Raw genomic sequence first — 22,596 nt, forward strand, 5'->3', positions numbered from 1 at the left:
CAAGTAGCTAAAAACCTTCCTAGCCCAACGCTCCTCCCCCATTTCTCTCAATCGCTTCTCAAATTTTATCTTGCTGCTAGCTTCCCTGCCCTCAAATGATGTCCATCCCATATCACCTTGTACTCCCTGATTTGGTGTATTCCCGTGAGCTCCTAAAGCAAGCCTACCTATTCCACGTTGCCTAATTTCTAATCTTGCTTGAACGTATGAAAAGGAGCAGCAGCGCTCCCACCTGCCCTAGCGGCCGTCGGGAGCGTAAATAGACGCCGGGAAACCGAGCGCGCCCCACCGGTCATGCCACTACATCTCTCCCCGTTCACTATAACGGTAGCGACGATGAGGGCTATGGAGTGTACGCAGCAACGTTTGGTGGATGCGTCGCGGCACAGATGCACTACCTATGTACCTGTGAATTGGGATAATGTCGAACAGGCCAGTGACGAATTCCGCGCCAATTTCGCTGCTGCCCCGCAGAGAATATCGGGGCTTCGCATGTTTTGGTCACGTGGTATATTTCGCCTAACTCGTCACTTTCTGACCTGCTCTCCGGAAGCATGCCGCATTCCAGTGACAGATCAAGTAGCCCAGATTTTATTGCTCTGCCCTCCCCCCTTCCTCACTCTACTACCCCTCTACTCCCGTTCTCTCAGTAGAATTCGCCATTATCATATCTCATTGTGCTCGTGTTAAGGTAAAATGTTTTGTGTGCTCGTACACGTGCAAAATATTAGCGCCGAACGCTGCAGCCCTAAGATAAGCTTCATATCTTTTTATCAGGCGAAAGTATTCTTCTATTAGTGTGAGTGACCTTAACATGAAACATGCTAACTCTACTAGCCACAACGCTTTATTGATCGTCAATTATAATAACATGAAGTATGGTAACATTAGTCGACTTTCCGTAATCTCCACTGAGATGTGGCAGCTTGAGCTAGTTGGTATGACATGACGATAGTTATAGCGCGAGAACAGAACGACGACAAAGAGACAAGAAGGACACGAAGGACACGAGCGTTCGTGTCCTTCGTGTCCTTGTTGTCTCTGTGTCGTCATTCTGTTCTCACGCTATAACTATCGTCATCTCCACTGAAAATCTTCATAATCTATTATAGTGCAAATCAATCACCAAGACCTCGCTTTTTTTTCAGTCCTTGAATGTAAAGCGATGGTGGCCTAATGGCTACGGTGAGCCCAATCTCTACACTCTCCGAGCGACTATCAGCGCCAATGGCGAATCATGCACGAAATCAGCCAGGTTCGGCTTCAGAACGGTGCGACTTGTGGAGGATCTGCTCGGTAGAAGTAAGTACCTTGACCGCACTATGTTCCTACCTCCCTAAGAATACTTTTATTATTGATACTTTCGCTGAATATTTGGCAGCAAAATTGCTGCGTTGTCATTGTTCTTAATTGTAGGGTTAATCAATGGATATTGTTGGTAATTTTATTCATTGTTATCACTGTAGTGATTGTTAACAGTGTTGTTCACTGACAGCCGTGTCGTAACACAGAATCTTACTGCTTTTTCCAGAAAGTATATCTAAAAACATGGCGCAACCAATGAATCCAGAATGTTGCGCTGTGGCCTTGTTTCCTAACGATTGCCCTTGAATAAAGTAGGAACAATGTACGCGGATGATGGCGCCACCATTTCATATGGGGAGGAGAAAAATATTTAAGATCATACGTCCCACTTTTCTACCAGAATCAGAATTTTACTTATACTAATACAGGAAAACTACATTTGTTCAATATACTAAAAGGAGGTCCCAAAGTCGAAGACTGCATTGTGACATTCTGCGACAGTGCCGCCAATGAAAAATTTCGCGGTATCATATGCCAAATTCTCAATTCTGCCATTATCTTACAAACTCTACCAACATTTAAAATTTCGTATTCTAATTGGGTACCCCAGAATAACGAGAAAACACCACGACTGCTATGCGTAAAGTTTGTAATCTAGTGTATTTATAGTTTACGTATTCAAAATTTGTATTTGTTGCTGTACGTGTGCTTATTGTATAGTCTTTTTTTGTATTTTCTTGCGAACACCTCTGTCTAGAGCATGTTTGAGACATTTGTAAGGCCTATTTTGGTTGTTGTCGTGTATCTTGACCGCATCTAGTGCTCTGTGGCCGTCACCGCCTCTGCATCATGTATGTAAAGAAGGCGAAAAGGGGGTGAGAACTTAGTGAAGCTGACAATTGCTTTTCTTTTCGCTCACTCCGTACCCATGAGATGAATGCTGATGAAGGGACGAAGCAATGTGCACGAAATCCTGAGTAATGGCTTGCTATTTCGTTCTGACTAACAGCAGTTTACTTTGTTCTTGTTATATGCTTTATATGGTATGCTTTGTTCTTGTTATATGCTGTCATATTCTTTAATTGATTGGTTGTTAAATGTCGGTCTGATTATGGTGTCAATTGCAATCTTTTATATTTTTTGTTCTGGTTAACAGCGTTTTAATAACTTTTTTTTATAAATCACATATGTTTCAGTTTGTTCACACGCACCTGCACTAGATCTGCTGTAGACAACGGCGACGCGCGGACATTGTGCGGTCTTGATGCGTTTTGCCCCTTAAACAAGACATTATTAATATATTTCTACAGTTGTATACAGCTTAACAAGTCCAAAGAGGTTCCGGCCACACACCCGAAGCATGGAAACTGATCACCACCCCGGCTGAATAGTTACTCCCGCTCGTGCACTTGCCAATGTTCTCCGAAGGTGGCGCCACCGGCCGTACTGCTCATGACGTCAGTCTGAACTGCGAGGCCATTGGTACACGCATGTGTGTTGTCTGCATTTGAGGAGAAAATACCGCGGACTTCTAGAGCTACATCTGACTTTAGTTTATTGTGTGAGACCATAAACGAGTTACGTACCAAATGACATACAAAAATCTAAAAGTTGCCAGTTTAAACTGTTGTACGATGTAGTGTGGTTGAACTAACTTTTGGAGGCGTTCTTTGTCTTCCCATCCTTTCGCTGTGAGGCACTGTGTCAATTGTCTTGAACCCGTTCATATATTTTGTCAACTATGCGCGTTCAATGATACGTCCCCTGAGAACACCTTCCACCGCTGCAGAGAAGAACGGAGCGGAGTTCTACATTGAGGTGAACGGCGTGCCCATCTTCGCCAAAGGCAGCACTTGGATTCCCGCGGACAGCTTCCCAGAAATGGTGACCCCGGAACGCCTCCATAGTCTTCTGCACTCAGCAAAGGTATTAACTCCTTGCTAAGCATCGATCTGCTCTCGGTTTTTTGCGCGGGCATAACCAAGGGCCGGAGGGGGTGCGGCCCTCTCCCTCACAAGCTTTTTTGCTATTTTACTTGCGTATATATACACGCAAAGACAAAAACATATGTACGAACATACATGAAGTATGATTGAACACCCTCTCCCTTCCTCGAAAACAATTCTGGCCACGCTAGTGGTCTTGTAGTATGTATGTTTTATTGAAAGACGTAGCTTATTTGGTGTTGATGGAGATTCGATTTTTGTCACATGTCCGCTTCGAGCAAGGTGGGATGAATCGCTCAACACTGTTATGTGAGAAAAACAAAAAATTGACGAAATATTGATATACATGTCGCTATGAGTAGACATTTCGTTTTGGGGGACTGGGCAGTCCCGATAGAAATGACCGAAATTCTGTGCAACGTTTAAGTACCACCACTTTTAAATGAGCATATTGCGCATTAGGTTCGGGCCTTCATGATAGAGTAAATTTTTCATCCAGGCATCTACAACAACACGAATTAAAAAAAAAAGATATTGAGAGTGTTGACAACTTCACGCACAGTGTACACGCGTTAAGAAAGCTCGACTCTGGAGCACCAGTATTACAAAATAATTGCGACGAAATACCATCACTTTGTATTTTCCTCTTTTTAAGTATACAGCTGGCCTGTCTTGCATAGATGTGTCATCTGTACGTAGGAATGCGTACTTTGGAATGAATTCAGCTACTCGGCTACCTCCGTCTCCGAATTTGTAGATGGTGCACATGAATATGCTTCGCGTGTGGGGAGGAGGGTACTACGAGTCCGACGAATTCTACGACCTGGCGGACGAGATGGGCATCATGGTTTGGCAGGAGATGATGTTCGCCACCAGCCTCTATCCGGCGCACAACAAGTTCCTCGCAGACGTCAGCGTTGAAGTCCAGCAGCAGGTGAGTGATGTTTACGTGGCACGTTTACGTTCTGCTACTAATTGGCGCTTAGAGAAAGGAACATATGGCACTAGGGTTTTCTATGGGGACACAAAGCATAGTTTACATCACCCGAGCTTCTTTAAAGGAGACCTAAGAAGACATGTTGGCGGTAAATGAGGCTTGACGACAAGAGCTGTGTTTAGTATAGAAAAAAAAAAAACATATCGAGATATCTATAGGTGGTGGTTCATTGCAAGGCAAAAACGGCGCACGCTACCAATGAACAGGATCGGAATAGGATCATGACGTGACATTACAGTCAATTACGTAATGCATCTCTATTTTTCTCTACCCAAACTTCTTTGCTCAAGTGCGCGCTTTTTTGGGTAAACTCATGATCAGCACGGAGACCCTTAGTTTGCAGAACAGAGCCCGGAAATGTTTTCCGTTACACCATCCAAAAAGAGTTCACGACTGCTAACCAAGAACGGCACTGCGCAGGTTCGTCGCTTGCAGCGCCATCCATCCATTGTCCTGTGGGCCGGTAACTACGAGATTGAGCAAGGAATCGCTTCGAAGTGGTGGTACGTAGCAGAAACACTTTCCCGAAGAGCAGCAAAGGAAGAGACGAAGAGCCTCATCCGAACAATAACTTTAGTTTGGAGAAAGCGTGGGTCATCAAGGCTTTATCAATTTTCAACATCGTGATCGAATCACACTTGCTACAGCATACACAGAAAAAAAACTGAGTCAAAAATATCACATTTTGAATATATGCGAGCTTGGCTGTTTATCGCAGCCACTGCTACAAGGAAGCGTGCGGTGGTGAGAGGAAGAAATAACAAGGAAAGCAAGCACAATGTATTCAATTAGGCTTTTCAATGAAGTTATTTTTCAAAGCAGCCGCTGGACTGTGAAAAGCACAGGTCACTTCATATAATTATATGCCCGCTTTGGTTCAGAGAATATCTCGGTAAAAGTACTTGAAGCGTGATACACATCCCCTGCGCACCTGCCGGTATTAGGTACTATCTCTAGGTACTATCTCCTACTCTAGGTACTATCTCCTACTATCATCTAGGTACTATCTGTGGTCGCTGTAGGCACGCCCCTAAAATTCCTGCGCAGGCCGTGAGCTGCTGCCGGTGCGCTGTGGTGCTTTACATTATACTCTAGCGTAGGCGTATTTAAATTATATTCTAGCCAATATAGTGTCCATCATGTTCACTGATAGCGCTCTTGTGGATCACTTATAGCACGCTCGTTGTTCAATTACAGCGCCTTTCTCCATGACACGTGTGCCGAAGTCGAACATTTGTCGTTTTTAACGTAATTTTTTTTCTATCTATGCTGCTGCCAGTGTCATTCGATCATGATGTTGGAAATTGATGAAGCGTTGATGGCTCTACACCTGGTGTTCTTTAACATGCACTGATATTGCCCAGTACACGCGTGTTCTGCCATTTTGCAAGAATTAAACGCGATTTGTTTCATAGTTGCGCATATTTGCACAGTACAAAATAATTTTTTATTTTTATTTTTATTTATTTATTTATTTAATAATACTGTCAACCCTCGCTTGAGGGTCATAACAGGGAGGGAGTACAATATGAGTACCAACAGAACACCTAAAAAAACCACTAAGCAATAAACACAGGAAAACAGAATGGGCAGTACTTCAACCATTACCAAAATAAGCATCAATTTCTCTGTCAAAAGTTTGCACATCGGTACTATTAATAACATGTTGGGGTAAAGAATTCGATTGTTCTATAGCATCCGGGAAAAATGACCACCGAAAGATGCCAGTGCGAGTGCTAAAAGGTTCAATGGGGGCATCATGATTCAATCTAGTGCCACGTTTTCCGGGAAGGCGTATGTACTCGTCTTTAAGTATTTTGAATATACCTTGGATTACACGAAATAATGTTTTAAGTTTTTGTTTTCGTCTTCGAATTTCCAGTGATTCTAAATTGCATGAATTTAGCATATCAGTTACTGAATTCCGCCTTCTATATCTAGAGCACACAAACCGAGCTGCACGCCTCTGAATACGTTCTAACTTGGTGACCAAGTGTTTCTGGTGAGGGCTCCAAACCACAGAGGCGTATTCCAGTCTAGGTATTCGACAAAATTTAAGATTTTTTCGAATATTGTTGGCATTTAAGCGACATCTTCTTTATAATAATTAGCAATATTTTTGGGAATGAGAAAAACTATTGTTTCGCTTTTGAGGGCTTATTTTATAATGTTTATGCGCTTCTTATCTCGGTGAGATATGAAAACTCTGGCGGGGGTTGAGAGTGACTTGCAAACCGAATCTCTGCACACGTTACGAGGCCTTGTTGTGACGAAGCTTTTCGCAGGCCGGAGATGCTGCTGCGTGATATGCGACACAGACTCGACTACCACCTGCTCTTCATCGGCACTATACAGAAGATAGTGGAGCACGAGGACGGCTCACGACCTTACATCCTGTCCAGCCCAACAAACGGCAACGCCAGCTTCAACGAAGAAGCCATTGCCGCAAACCCAAACACCAGGCGCTACGGTGACGGTGAGCCCGTTAAGGCTGCTTGTTAAATAGACTCATTGTTGTAGTAATTACCTCATTATTGTAGTACAATATATATATATATATATATATATATATATATATATATATATATATATATATATATATATATATATATATATATATATATAAGCATTTTTTATGATTTGAAGAAAGAAAGATTAATATTAAATTCACACAAGAGTATCAAGACCCTTAAAATAGTGTGAACATCTATTCAAATTTTCGAATTGGTGCAATTGCAACTGGTAGAAATACGGTGTAGCCAACACACGCAATTAAGTCGAGAAAAGCCCTCTAGGCGGCGTGAGAATTCTTGACATCTGGCGCTGGAACTTCAAAAGCTGTGTCACTAGCCACATGAATAATAATAATAATAATAATAATAATAATAATAATAATAATAATAATAATAATAATAATAATAATAATAATAATAATAATAATAATAATAATAATAATAATAATAATAATAATAATAATAATAATAATAATAATAATAAATTGCTGTCTTTCATTTTTCTTCTTTCTGTAAACTAACGTACTCTTGCACTTTCTGTTTATTATTTCATGTGTTATTATTTTGGTGGAGGCTCGCCAGTACAGAAACCTTTAGATTATTATACTGTTTGCGCACCTTAACTTTATGATTAATTAAGCATTATTTCACCGCTGTGGTGAAGCGAAACAGATCGCATTTGCAGGCCGACCGGCATCACGAACGTCTCGCTAAATGTTTAATTCGCAGTTCATCACTTCAACTATCACGACGACGGTTGGGTCTTCCAGAACTACCCCATGGCCCGCTTTGTGTCGGCGTATGGCTTCACATCGTACCCTTCGCGAGAGTTGATGGAAAAGTACGTTGACAGCAACGACACTAAGGATGCCATCTCACCGGAGTCCCAATTTCTGAAGCACCGAGATCACAGGACTGGAGGTGAGAAATGTGCGCGTTACTTTGTCTTCTTTTAAAGGGGCCCCTCAAAACAATGTTGTAGACGTTCTCCTGAAACAAAAAGGAAAGCTAGTTCCTCGTTCCTTTCCAACTTTGGAACTAGTTCCCATTACGAGTTCCCTAACTGCAAAAACTACTCGTTACAGCTTCATTTCGAACGTGCCTTTACATAACGTTACATTTGAATTTTCTATCGAAATGGAATGCTCAGTGGAATGATGGCGCTCTTTCGTCCCTCCAAAAACGAACTAGATTTTAGAACATCATTTATAGGAACGCTGTCTCGTACAACACTGTCCTAAACAACGTCCCAAAACACGAAGAACGAGAGTGTTGCTCTACGCGCCGACGTTTCTTGTCGTTTACCGTGTTTTCGGCACTGTTCGTGACGCCTGTAGGCGGTTCGAGTAAAGCCTTGAGAGAAGGAAGCTCTTGAGTAGTAAATACATGGGGTAAATACGTCGCGACTTGTCGCCTACCCTGCTTTTCCATGTAGTTGAATGCTCTTTCTGCCTTCTCTCACGTGACAATCGTGTGCGATACACGGCTTCCACTTCGTATGGACGTTTTTGATTGTGCAAGTGCAGATAACAGCGCGAAGCCGAAAGGCGCGAAATACACGCTGGCTCAATGTTTAGTATTGACTTCGTCCAAGAGTTCTTTTTTTTAATAGATAAGTGGTAAAGAAAATATAGCACATGCATGAAAAGTAGGGAAGGCGCGAAAGGTGAACTATCTCGTCTCAGCATTTGCAATGGTTTAGAGGACTTTTAAAGCTTTCCACACAGTAATGTCGTAGCACTTACTTTGACCTCCCACTTGCCAATACTCGTCTTTATTAAGGCAGTAATAACTGCGACAAAGGCAAGTTATTGCCTTAAAGAGGACGGGTATTTTTAGTCAATATGGCGTTTATCGATATCTCTCGCTCTATGACGAAGTCAACGAACACCAACGGATAATGAAGTCAGGGAAGTTATAGGGGACGTTAATTGTACTGTTTTGCGTCTACTGCAGTAATAGTGACATTGGACGTCAAGAAAGTAAACTGGACGCAAAGACAGCCTGCCACCAGCAGGAACTGAACCCGCACCCTTTGGATTACGCACCCCGATGATCTCACCATCGTCATTGCTACCAGCGGTGCTGACTATAACTTCCAGGTCTGCCTACACATAAATACCCGATAAGCAGATGAGAGGAAATTGACTTGATTTGATATGTAAGGTTTGACGTCCCAAAACCACCATATGATTATGAGAGACGCCGTAGTGGAGGGCTCCGGAAATTTCGATTACCTGGGGTTTTTTAACGTGCACCCAAATCTGAGCACACGGGCCTACAACATTTGCGCCTCTATCGGAAATGCAGCCGCCGCAGCCGAGATTCGAACCTGCGGGTCAGCAGCCGAGTACCTTAGCCACTAGACCACCAAGGCGGGGCAGACGAGAGGAAAGCCTCAATTGCTGAGAGCATCGGGTGTGTAATCAGAAGGTTGCTGATTTGGTCCCTGCCGGTGGCAGGTTGTCGTTACATCCACTTCGCCTCGTTCCCATCTGTAAGACGATTGCTACAATACACTCAATTGAAACAGTGCCATTAGCATTCCATGTACCTTCCTTGGCTTAATTATTTACTTGTTCATTATGGTTGTGCTTAAGGGGAGATGCGGGTCAAAAAACGCGAGCTTTCTTCAAAATTACCGATTTTTTAAATTTTTGCCTGCTTTGATAAGATTAGTACCTCTACTGTTCTGAAAAAAAAAATACATAATAGACTTAACCGAAAATTCTTTAAAATTGCGTCTTTAGAGCACAAGGTGGCTGTTAAAAGGCCTAAAGTGTGCCGTCTTCGAGCACCTTGCCGCCGATAAAGCGCCACTGCTCGCCATTGACGATTGCATGAGGTGAAGAGTTGAGCCTCACTCTTCAAATAACACAGTATCCTTCGCTGATATGGCGCAAGAAATAATAAAAAGAAGCATGCTTTCGCGCGTTTTTCCAGTGCCACGACAGGCTTATCACGTGGTACAGATCAGGGACTGCCATTCGCCACTGTGCGCTTGTATGTGTTGTAAAGCCTACTTGCGGGGTCCATGTCTTGTCGAGCAGCGCAGCTGAACAATGCTTTTCTCAAGTATTAAATGCGAAACATTTCTTAGTGAACTTCGGCGACTTAGAGCGTATCTATCTATCTATCTAGCCGCCTATGACTTTTAGCTCTCCTGGCCGTTTCGATAATGGTATCAATACCAAACTTGGTATGGCATAACATGACTGTATGAAGAACACATTTGCCTAGTTATAACATGAAAATCATGAAATGTATGTCATGATTGTCATGATTTACATTTCGTGTTCCTGCAGCTCCTGCGTTGGTTTCCTTCACATGACATGTTGCAAAACTGGTAGGGTATGACATGATTGCATGGCGAACACAAGCGACAGACCGTAACATGAAAATTATGACATGCGCGCCATGTAACAACATGACTATATGCCACGCTCATCATGCACTGGCGGCCGTTTCACTAGCTTCGCGCTTCACTTATACCAAATTTGGTATTACGAGACGTGAATGGAAGACGAAGGTATGATACTGGTGCAAACATGGTAAACAGGAGATGCGTGTCATGTAACAACATTACTATATGCCACGTTCATCATGCGCTGGCGGCCGTTTCGCTAGCTTCACATATGCCAAATTTGGTATAACGTGACGTCAATGAATGACAAGGGTATGTGACTGGTGCAAACATGATAATCATGAGATGCGTGTCATGTGAGAACATGACTGCATGCCACAGTGAATGCGCCAAAACATTTCGACGTGACGCGGTGTGCGTGCTCGCCGGCGTTCATTTCGTCGTGTCACGCCGGCGTTGCCACGCCAGGCGCCGGTCCTGCCATATACTCGCAGGCATGCGCTTCGCTGCGTTGCCTTGACGGGTGCGCGTTTCAGCGCGTCCGGCGTCCCTCCGTCACGAAAAGAGAGAGACGCAGTTTTGTCTGGTTAACGCATCGATGCGAAATGCAGCATGTCGCATTTCGCGCTGGTTGCCGTTGGGTTGCGCCGACAGACTCTGATCGCGCCGGTCGCACCGGTGGCGCCTGGCGTCAGACTATAGGGTGCTCGCGTTTTGCTAACGTATACAACAGCGATGCTGTTCCCAGCGTGCGTGCACGTCAACGCTACATTGGAGTATATTGGGCCCTTCATGATGCGCTCGCGGCCGTTTCGCTAGGTCCACATATACCGAATTGGGTGTTACGTGACGTCAATGGATGACAAAGGTAAACGACACATCCAAACATGATAATCATGACACGGAAGTCATTTAGGCATGATTTACCTGCACCTCGTAACGCTGTGCTGATTTTAAAGTGACATATCAACCTTTCTCATTCGTGCTTCGCATATCATCGATTCTCACTGTAAGTGGAATCTGCAAATTTTTTTTTTATGTCTTTTATGATTGAAAAAAGCCATTGCTCGCGCGTGAAAGCCATTGAGACGCCACGCTCTGTAGGAATAGGCTGCGAGCAGCATATCCGATTTGTGGCAGTTGTTGGCTTGCAAAAGCCAATGCATCAAAAGTCATTCACAGGCACCAGCCGGAAAGTTCGTGATGCGGCAATCGGTGATGTCAGGGCTAATCTTGCAAGATCGAAGAAGCTCACAGTGAGGAAGCTTAGCGGGGACGACATTACCATTATTACGACGGTATGTGGCAAAACATGGCCGCAAAATGGCGTCAGCACTGTTGTGTCCCTAGACACTGGACTTAGTTTAGATTTAGCAGACCTGTCGAACTTCTTCCTAGCTTATAGTCGGCACAAAGCTCTGCCAGATGGAGCGGAAGAAGTTTGACAAGCGTTTCATGGCCCAGTCTGTGAGCGGAATGTCTGTGAGGAGTCGGCTCGAAAAAGCCGAGAAAGACATACTCATGGTGCTGGCGTATTTTAGTGGCAGTGGCCACTACAACAAGAATTTTTCTTTTTGATGTGCAAATTTCATTGCATATATAGAGATCTTTCATAAATAAGAACAAAATTTTAACTTTAAGACTAGTTTTTTTAAACACAATTTTTGCCATTTTTTTATGTGTCGCTCTTTTTTCGGGCACTTCTGGTGCTCGGATCTGCATGAACATTCGCCCAAGAGTTTCCCAAAGTATGAAAAATAGAATTATCTAGTTTGAATTTCCCGAATTTATTTTATAACAAAAATGTTTGTAAATCGTACTAAGGGTAGGTGAAATATGGACTTCATTACGTCTAATATTTTCCATGTCTATTACGTATTTTCTATGTGCTTCCTAATTGGTTATTTGTATTCTACACTTTATTTGAAACCTTATGAACTATGAATGGTAAAAAATACGAAATTTATCGGTGAAAAAGGTGGGGGGGGGGGAGCAAAAGGGTTAAGGTTTTCACTTTGTCATTTCGCAGAGCTAAAATTAAGCAACTTGCAAGAAAATGAATTATATCTTTGAAATCAGCATAAAAAGTTCCATAAACAGCGTAAGTTTCATTGCTTTAGGGTGTATAAAAAAAGTGTATTAGAGTAGCATTACCCATTAACAAGGAAACGAGCCTCCTGCATTCCCTTCGCCTATTCGATTTACGGTCACAGTTTACGCTCTTAATCGGGCTCGTTCTTGTAAACCTTTGTTCTTGCACTGACTATTTGGTGCAACACTGCAGAGTTGAATGGTTCAATTGGGCAATAAGAAAGCTTTGGTCGAAGGAAAAAAATATAATAAATGTTCTGGTTGCTTCTTTCATAGGCATGACCCAAACGGTTCCTGTCAACCTTGTACTTTTTCAAATGAAACAGGAGTGCTTTGACATTAGAAGCAGACAGTGTATACACATACGCGGGAGGAAAAAGTAAACGAATTTTTTTTAGGCATGTTTAGTTCGCTCACACGCGAATGCCTTCAGCCGTCATAGTGTATATCATGACTTATTTTGCTGTAAAGTCAATCGAAACAGGTAATCGAAACGTGATGTGTTGCCTTCAAGTCTCATTTATGCAACATCATATCAAAGAATATTCAATCATATCATTGGTGCTAAGTTGTCTCAGATGTAACGTGTATTTTCGTGGTACAAATGTATGATAATCGATTGCGTTAAACATCAACAAGGTGATCCTAATTTTCATTTTTCGTCAGAGACAAAATGACTTCGAACGAGTATGTGCAATGAATAGCCCCGCAATTTCGTATATAGCTCATTCCATGCGTTCGGAGAAAAAGGGAAATGTTTATGTTTGCATTATTGAGGGTTAGGTACTCTTTCAGCGTGCATAGTAGCTGCTGCATACACATTTACACTGCTACAAGGTCCTCAAAAATAGTATAACTGAGCTCTTTAGGTTATAACATGCCATATTTTCTATACGACCCCATTCACCTCTTGTTTGACCTTTTCCTCAAAAGGAGAACTTCTGTTTTTTGGCACCTCGGTGTTCTTTCTTCCTGCAATTGTGCTGCAGTTCTAATTGTTGCCCCGTCGCGGTGGTCTAGTGGCTAAGGTACTCGGCTGCTGACCCGCAGGTCGCGGGATCGAATTTTAGCTGCGGCGGCTGCATTTCCGATGCAGGCGGAAATGTTGTAGGCCCGTGTGCTCAGATTCGGGTGCACGTTAAAGTACCCCAGGTGGTCGAAATTTCCGGAGCCCTCCACTACGGCGTCTCTCATAATCATATGGTGGTTTTGGGACGTTAAACGCCATATATCAATCAATAAGTTCTAATTGTTCACTTTGTTTTTTTTTCTAGGAAAGGAAGAGGCATCACGTAACTTCCACAAACACTTCCGCTTCCAGATGGAAAGTGGTGAAAAGGGCTATGATATGGTCTCTTACCTAACGCAGGTAAGGAAATATCGATCAAACGTTGCATTTAACATTACTCGACCTTTTCTTTAAATAATGCTGCTTCAAAAAACAAAACAAAAAAAACTAAGGATTGTAAGTAGGACGTGGAGAAGCTTCAATATTAAGCTTGTCGTTGTAGTACATATCAGTCAAAACATGGACACAACCTAATGAAACTAACAGACAACGAAGCTGTAGAAAGTATAGAGTACATTACCCGTATGTTTTAAATTAGTATACTATTTACTACATGTCAGAAGGAATTAATGGAGATAAAAAATTAAGCAGCCGCAGGATGGCTAGTAGTCACTTTCCTATCATCTTCGTGGGGAACTTATCTTGACGGATATGCGCGAAATGTAGAGGCACAAAAGGAAGACACCTGGGCACAGCGCAATTACTCAAATACGGGGTATTTATGTCTTGCGCAAGTCCTGATACTGTTAGGCAACGGAGCTCACAGCAATGACGGCGAGTATGAAACAATTTCATACTATTTCACACTAGCCGTTACGGCTGGCTTCATTGTTTCTTTAGGCTGCATCTAATCAAAAAACGAGCTCCGGATAACCCCCTCCTCCCCTCTTTCTACTGAAAGACGGTACATCGCGGCAAGTAGCCTTTAGAATCACGTCACGTCAGCTCCCGGAGTATGGAAGATTATATTCAGAGAATATTTTTTGCGAAGATTACAGGTGGGCAGAATGGAAACACATGACAACATTAACGGCTTCACGTTTACACATAATTAGCATATGCTATTCAATCGATCTCTATCCCATAGTTCTGTATTTTTGTGAAGTTCTGTATTCTATTGCAGTAGACATTTCCGCGGGTTGTCTTTTTTTATAGCTTAACGAAAGAAATAAGGCGCAAACAAGACGATCACACGAAGTGACATGGACTAATGCCTACTAACAACCAATTCCTATTTAAAAAAATAAAGAGGGGAGGATACATACAGGCTCACATTTTGATAGTGCTAGTCACATATATACAAATACCTACGAACAACCAATTTGAAAAAAAAAAAGGCGGGGAGGGGGGGATACGTACAGGCTCACATTTCGAAAGCGATAATAACATGGTGTTCTTAAAAGCGATAAAGGTTGTACGCGAGGACGCATAATGAAGAAAAATAAATATTTGATCAATAATACGTGGTGTATAAGGACAAAATAACATGTGTGTTCATCTCGTTAGCGCCTTATTTCTTCCGTTAAACATGCGCAACTATTCCAACAAAAAGTTCTACTTGAATTCTTTTTATAGTCACTGTTTTAGAATCCTGAGCTCCACAAACGACGCTTTCATGGCAATTCTAGGATAATCAGTTTTCTGGTTTTTATACTCTCACAATCACTTAACAATGTCAATTTCATCAACCTTACTATGATATATAATAAATGTTTTTTTTAGAACTCACTCTAATAGATTGAGTAGTTGACTGGAGAAAGCTTTCTTGATCTTACGGCACGCGTAATTAATAGAAAATTAATTTTGTGGCTCACTCAATTATACAGTCACACAGTCAAGGGTGACAATATTTTATGATCATGCTCTACTTACGCATAAAGTCTCAAGCAATAAACTGAATGCCTTTATTCCACGGCGTGTCACGCCTCCTCAAAGTTGCTCAAGAAAGTGCTTAATTGGAAGTCGTGACAGGCTACTTAGAGTAAAGTTAGAAGGACCTAATTAACTGTCATCTATTTATTCACGCATCACTTTCATGCCATTGAACATTCTTCATAATTGCAAAGCTATACAGATCGGTGTACCTGTTATTTGAAAGGTAAGCATGTAAGTAGGCCTACACAAATGACACAAATATTAAAGCAGACTTGTTTAAAAAAAAGTTTCTGTATCTATTAGAAAGTATGTCGGCGAATAAATGAGTAATTAGGTTTATTGATTGGCAGACTTGCTCTACTAATGACGACAACACTGTTCCTGCCTATATGTGCGCCTTGGTGCTGAATCCTGGCCCTTCGCGGCCCTGATTATTGTTCTGCTGGCACATGCATTGCAGCTGCAACAGGCCGAGTCCATACGCATAGCCACCGAGTACTTCCGCCGAAACAGGGCTCATTTGGATAACAAGAACTACGGACACACTATGGGCGCCATGTACTGGCACCTCAACGACATGTGGCCCGGTCCAAGCTGGTCTTCCATTGGTAAGCCGTGTGGCTGCAGCTGGCGCCACAGCCTGTCGCTGTGCCGCGCTACAGACGGACGTCGTTTTTGATGCCATAGGTCGGTGAGCTCATGAGTCGACTCACCCAAACTCGGTTAGACTCGGGTGATGCTGTGAGTATGAGTCGCAGTGAACCCGGGCGAGTATTAATTTGGTAAGTTTGAGTTCGAGTGAGTCCGGCTGAAGAAAATGTTTGGGAGTGCGAGTTCAAGGGAGTTCGGCCCAGGATATTTTTGAGGAGTCTGAGTTCGCGGTAGTGCAATGCACAAGATATATATTTCTTGAGTGATTCTACATTCTTTGCTGACATACGCTTGATGCTGTTGTAAAAGTAGCCAGAGTAGCTATTTCATCATGCGGCAGCAATCATATGGAGAGTCCAGGCGCATTTGTGCCGTCGTCGTTGGCACCGTGAGGTTGGCTGTAAATTCCAAGTACGGCATCATGACTCCACCCGTGCTCCGTGTAATGTATGCGCGAGTGGAAGCTTGCGAGGGCAGCCGAAGATTTGAGACTTGGTTTATTCCCCCATAATTGATACATTAATAACAGACATCAACTACGAGAAGAGAAAACTGTCTTATTTATTGCGAGGACGTCAGGATAAAAGCTGCAATATCTGCAGCTCGACTTGCTCTGCCACCACGTCACAATGGCGGCGAACTACGGAGGAGTAAGAATTTTAGCCAAGGCAAACTTTTGAACGCACAAAGCAAAAATAAAAAAAGAAACACCCAAGATGTCGTATTCACACCAGAAAACTGTACATTCAAAATTATATTTGCACGTAAAGTATTATATTTGCAATTATATTTTGCACGTATATTTTGCAAAATTATATTTGCACGTAAGGTGTTATCGGTCAGTTTAGAACATTGGGTAGACCATACTGTAGTAGCTGTGATTTATAGTTTGTACCCTGCCGTGAAATGGACCAGTAAACGCGGATGAAGCGGACATGAAACGCACCGGCTGACCTCAATCGCGATAAAGGCCCATGAGGACTGCCGCTATAGATACTGCATGGCTCCGACAGGAACTACGTACTTCTATTGGACGAGCTTGGTCGAGCGTGACTTTTCTTGTCAAAGGTTAGCTGTCAACTAGCACGTTTGTTCGGGCTGTCTCATCCTAATCATAGGCGTGTCGGTTTTTATTTTTGTACTTTCCTTCAGAGTATGGTGGACGTTGGAAGATGCTGCACTACTTTGCTCGGAGCTTCTTCAGCCCGGTGCTGTTGTCGGCATTCCTTGAGTGGAGGTATCTGACGGCCACGCTTAAAGTCTGGGTCGTCAACGACTTGCGCCGCAATCTCGGTCCAGTCAAGCTCTCCATTAAGCAGTATGCATGGACGCAGTTCGAAGTGGTCAAGGAGGACACTTTTGAAATCAACGATGTGGTGAGTTATACACCACTACATAACCGGAGTAAAAAAGCGTAGCTATAGTATGCAAATATTATCGATTGTCTGCATTACGAGTAGTAGTCGAATAGATTGATTTAGATTTCACAGGAACCGGTCGTGATTCGCCTGCGCTGTCGACAGGGTTAGGAGGTCGTGACCGGTCAAAGAACGAAGTCAAATCAGTTGGGATCATGAAGAACGACGACCTTGTATATGTAAAAAAAATTCTTACATTGCAAGTGCTCATAAGAGCAAATAATGGATAAAAGTGACACACACACACATACACACGCACGCAAACGCTCAGTGTCATCGCCTTCATGTTTAAATATATCTTGACATTTCCATAATACATGGTAACAGAACAGTAGCTATATGCAGAGTTATTCACGTGGGGAAGGTCGTCAGAAAAGAATGATTGATCGCGAACGTAACGCAGGAAAGAAGCTACACGTAGTTGCGCTTGGTAAATAGGTGGCACGAAAACACCTGGTGTTAGAATACTACTTAACGACAACCAGGGTCCTGCAGCGTTTTCCCGCCAGGTATTTGGCACCTTACTAAATAGCGTTTCTCTAAAATGGTCAGAACACTGAAATGTGGGCGGGTTCCTTTTATTCAGACACTGTCATTGCTAAAAGCTTCAAATGTTGTGGAGACACGAAGTAAACAAAAGGAAAACATAGACAGCACAAGCACCTGTCTGGTTTGTATATGTATCCCCTGATCCTTCCGCACGCTGCCATAGTGCATGAATATGTCAAATGAGAAATCAACTTTATATATATGTTTTTAGTCTTGATATGAATCTTTCTAATAGTATATTTTCACGCGGACAACGTTGGGTGTAGGTGGTGGCTTGGGGTTGGGGAGCGTCAGTCCCGATCCCAGTGACCACCACCCCGTATACGGACCTGCCTACTGTGTACCACTTCGTAGTACATATGGTGTTTCATTTATTCGCAGCCTAACGGAACGGCAATTCAAGTGTTCGAGAACAAGCTCAAGCCGATGATCGACGAGAACATGTGTGACGACGAGCGCTGCTTTCTGTGGTGCTCGCTGCGGGACAGCAACGGGAATCTGCTGGCTCCCGAGTCGTTTGTCTGGCCCTCTACGCCATACCTGTCCAAGCACAAAAAGGGGGCGGTCACGGTGAGCCAATTCGGGCAGTGGGCACTGCATACCTTGCCCAGCTGTCAATATTGGAGAAGTTGAAGCTGCTAATGGACCAGGGGTGTAGCCAGGGGGTGGCACAGCGGACCCGTGCCCTATAGGGTACACAACATAGGGTACACGAAGGGTCCACAAAGGACACACATATGGTAAAGAAAAGAAAGCGGAAAATGAGCATTCTACCCCCCCCCCCCCCCCTGAAATTTTATTTTTGAGCATGGCATAGAGAGCAGATTACGACCATTTTGAGGGGGTGCCCTCCCCGCAATGATGGAGCTGCCCCCCCCCCCCCCCCGTTGAAAAAAAAATTCTGCGTACGGCCCAGTTATTTATTGTCGAAAAATGCGCCGATGTTCGTCTGATGCTAGCGGATTCGGCTGCAGTTGCTTCTAAAGCACGTGTACGTTCGTAACTGTGGTATTACTTCCGCCGGTAGTTCACCTCCTCCTCGTGGTGACTTCATTGATTGTTACATCGAATGTTTTTGTTTTTTATCATACAATGTTTAAACAAACACAGCTCTGTTGAACATTTACTGAAGAAGAAAGGCAAATTTCAGCCAAAAGGTGTGCCCCCCACCTACCTCCACTTGTTTTCCATGCGCCTTTATGATCCGTAACTACTGTGTATTCTGTAACAGGCCGAGAAAATTTCTTTGTAGAAGTCTATCAGCACATCCAGCATCCCCCAAATTCTCTTCTTTCTCTTATTGCTAGCCTACATTTTTTCCTCTATAGTACATTCGTCATGATAGATCATGAAAAACTCTTGTAGGAGTTTATGTTTGTAGGCAACAAAAGTGCATTATTTAATGCTCCTTTTAACGGTAACTTATTGTCAACGTAGCAATAAAAATAAAAACAAATAAGAAAAAAACATCGCATTCAAAGAGATGATACAAAGTTGTATTGGCTGCCTAGCAGTCTTCAGTAAGTAGAAATCCTTCTTAAAGCAGCAGCTGGCACTTCCGCCTTATCGATGTGGTAGAGTGCCGGTGTGTTTCCACAGCATGGATATATGTCTTTACACGTATGTAGAAGTGTAAGAAACGAAAAATCTAGGCAAACTAAACCATATTCACCCTGATAGGAGAAGGGCAGCGACATCCTTACAGTCACGTGTGAGTAGTTTGCGTGTACGAGAGGAGCCCCGAGAATGTTAACCAGTGAAACTTAGAAACCATCACAACAAAATTCTTAACTTAAGTGTGGTTTTAATCCCTTGCGATCGAGTACGTTCAAACACGTTCCCACGTGAATGTCACGCAGATGCTAAAACTGCATTTAATTATCGAGTTTTCGAGGCGCCTTGAAAACTACAAATGCCGTTCACATTCAGGCTTATATTTGTAATTTTCATTTATCTTGCGGCATCATTTGCTATTTTTGTTTGAATCTATTGAACACTATTTACATTGAACAAAGATAGTGTACGACGTTTTTTTTTTTTTTTTTTTTCATCGGCGAGATTCGAAACAGCATTCGAGGGTTCCGGTTTCGGATCTCACCGACGTTCCCGGAAGGGTGATTTTTTATGCAATTCATTTCCTTGCATTTCAAGTAATACTCATCACACTACAGTTAAAACAACCACATGTGCTGGCCCCGCCGCGGTGGTCTAGTGGCTAAGGTACTCGGCTGCAAACCAACAGGTCACGGGTTGAAATTCCGGCTGCGGCGGCTGCATTTCCGATAGAGGCGGAAATGTCGTAGGCCCGTGTGGTCAGATTTGGGTGCACGTTAGAGAACCCCAGGTGGTCAAAATCTCCGGAGCCCTCCACTACGGCGTCTTTCATAATCATATGGTGGTTTGGGGACGTTAAACCCCACAAATCAATCAACCACATGTGCTGCATTTAACGCTTTTTTTTTTTGCTAGCAACTGTCACGTGTGTATATACCGGTTTGGATGGACGGAAGGAGGGGAATAGTTCGAGACATTAGTTTCTTTGTTACACGTGATACATAACAGCCGCTAAACATGGCTGCATAAAAGAGAAGGACGAAGTGAGTTTCGTTTGATGCTGGACTTGCGCCTTTTTGCTCGTCGAGTTCTGTGCGTTCTGCATAGATTATTAAGGAAGTTACTCGTAACATTAGCGGCTGTTATGTATCACACGTAACTAGTTAAGCTAAGAAAAATGGGCCATGGTAACCTTCGAGGACAGTAACAATTGCTTTAAACAGCGGGGTAATGAATATTACACAAAATTAAAGTGGACGAAAAATCAGCTTTTCCGTCAGTTAAGATGCGCACCCACCACATTCATGTTCATAGGGGGCATTAATGTGATTGATTCACACAGCATTAATGTATAAGAAGACACAGGGGACATTGTTTGTCGTTTTTGTTTGTACTGAGTATGACCTAACATTATTTGTTGTTTTTGTTTGTACTGGGTATGACCTAACTTGAGAGGAATTAAGTTGTGCAAAAAAATAATCTTTTCCCTCGGGGGGATCCAAACCAACACCATTCAGAGGTTTCCGTTTCACAGCTCGCCGACTAAAATGATGATTGTTATCCAATTTAATTCTTTGCAGTTATGGTCATATTCATTGCACTAGAGTTACGCCTTCTTCGGGTTAATTGTCGACTGGTTTAATTACTTATATGATAGGCATTCAATACTGTGGAGGGACTTTGTGATTATGCCTAACAATTTGGAATGATTGCCATCTGGTCTCTCACCTACTGCAGGACGCAGATTAAAGTAATCATAGTAGTCAGTCAAATTTATGCAACCAGACTTTTCTGTAAGCAAGTTTGAAATAAATATATGTGTATATTTGCGCAGATCGTATCCGTCTCGGGTTCCGGTCGCCTGTCGTTTGCACAGTCGAGGAAGACCTTCAAGGTGCACTTAAGAGCCAAGAAGATTGCCCTGTACGTTTGGCTGGAAGCACCCGGCATTCAGGGCTACTTCCAGAAAAATGGATTCATCATGAGGCACCGAAACCTGGTCGTCGAATTCAAAACGACCGCTGACGTGGACGCCGCGAAGCTGAAAGAGATAATGAAGGCGACCTCGCTCACCGACTACACAAAACTAAGCCGCTGAACCGACGTCCTGAAGATTGCCGTGAAAGGAGTGGAAGTTCTTGTGATGTACGCTGTACCGTGTGTGTTCGTTTTCTGCACACCGATGACAGTTGGGAATAGATTGTTTCAGGCACCCAGGACAAGTTGAGCGAATGCTTTTTGGGGACATTCTGTACTATTTACTACCGGGTTTACCACATCATTTGGGACAGCTGGTTCATGAGAACTTACATTAGTGGTTTGTTGTTACTTCCTTTTTTGTTGTTTGTTGTTACCTCCTTTTTTTTCACTGTTTGAGCGAGTCATTTCCGACAAAGCAAGTGCATGTACTTCGTTAGAAAGACAACATTAAAAATATTTTTTTGCTTACTTCATTGTTCTCGAGTGAATAGCTGTTTCTTGCGACATGTTCCTGTTTGTGTTCTTTTGTGTTCTGGCTTGCATCAAACTTTTTGTTCACACAGAACGTTGTTGTTTTCAACACGCGTATAGTGTCAAGGGTTTAGTACCAATGCGTCTTACGATAAACTAACGGGGATGAATACGTGTACCTAGCAAGAGTCCTCAGTGTTGATGACTATAGCGTGGAGTGCAGTAAAGCGTACTTTTTTAAGGGAGCACTGACACACCGAAAAATTGCATCTTGTGTTTCTTTTATTTTACATTAAGTATCTAACGACTCACTTGCCACGGCTGGAGCGCGTGACGGTTAATTTGGAGATGACTTTATGTCGCCGAGTCGCGATTTCGGTTTCAGAGAGCGCCTAGTGAGGTGGAACCCAGAGAGTGGTTTTCTCGTAAACATAGCTGGCTACGTAAGCACACAAAAATGCGGGTGCTCTAGCACTGCATTGGCAATTCTTTTTCAACCAAGGCTCCCTCTGAGACGTTGTAAACAGCCCCGCCACGGTGGTCTAGTGGCTATGGTACTCAGCTGCTGACCCACAGGTCCCGGGATCGAATCACGGCTGCAGCGGCTGCATTTTCGATGGAAGCGAAAATTATGTAGGCGCATGTGATGTAGGCCCATTTGGATGCGCGTCAAAGAACCCCAGATGGTCTAAACTTCCAGAGACCTCCACTACAGCGTCTATCATATTCATATGGTGGTTTTGGGAAGTTAAACCCCATGGATCAATTAATCAATCAAGACGTTGTAAATATGCGTGGTTCACCGATAAGCGC

General features: G+C 43.1%; 1 protein-coding gene across 1 annotated transcript in view; it reads left to right on the forward strand.

Moving 5' to 3' along the window:
* LOC119172780 (beta-mannosidase-like) overlaps window positions 1-21,779 on the forward strand; it is a 35,278-nt gene extending 13,499 nt beyond the window's left edge. The window contains exons 7-17 of the mRNA XM_075891904.1: window positions 1,149-1,302; window positions 3,095-3,231; window positions 4,009-4,185; window positions 4,669-4,751; window positions 6,534-6,724; window positions 7,491-7,682; window positions 13,491-13,585; window positions 15,621-15,768; window positions 16,964-17,187; window positions 18,160-18,348; window positions 21,167-21,779. Coding sequence (XP_075748019.1) covers window positions 1,149-1,302; window positions 3,095-3,231; window positions 4,009-4,185; window positions 4,669-4,751; window positions 6,534-6,724; window positions 7,491-7,682; window positions 13,491-13,585; window positions 15,621-15,768; window positions 16,964-17,187; window positions 18,160-18,348; window positions 21,167-21,430 — 1,854 coding nt within the window. The 3' untranslated portion in view covers window positions 21,431-21,779. The remainder of the gene's footprint in view (window positions 1-1,148; window positions 1,303-3,094; window positions 3,232-4,008; window positions 4,186-4,668; window positions 4,752-6,533; window positions 6,725-7,490; window positions 7,683-13,490; window positions 13,586-15,620; window positions 15,769-16,963; window positions 17,188-18,159; window positions 18,349-21,166) is intronic.
* The last annotated feature ends 817 nt before the right edge of the window (window positions 21,780-22,596 follow it).

This window comes from Rhipicephalus microplus, chromosome 4 (genome assembly GCF_043290135.1).
Source record: "Rhipicephalus microplus isolate Deutch F79 chromosome 4, USDA_Rmic, whole genome shotgun sequence".
NCBI classification, from domain to species: Eukaryota; Metazoa; Arthropoda; class Arachnida; order Ixodida; family Ixodidae; genus Rhipicephalus; species Rhipicephalus microplus.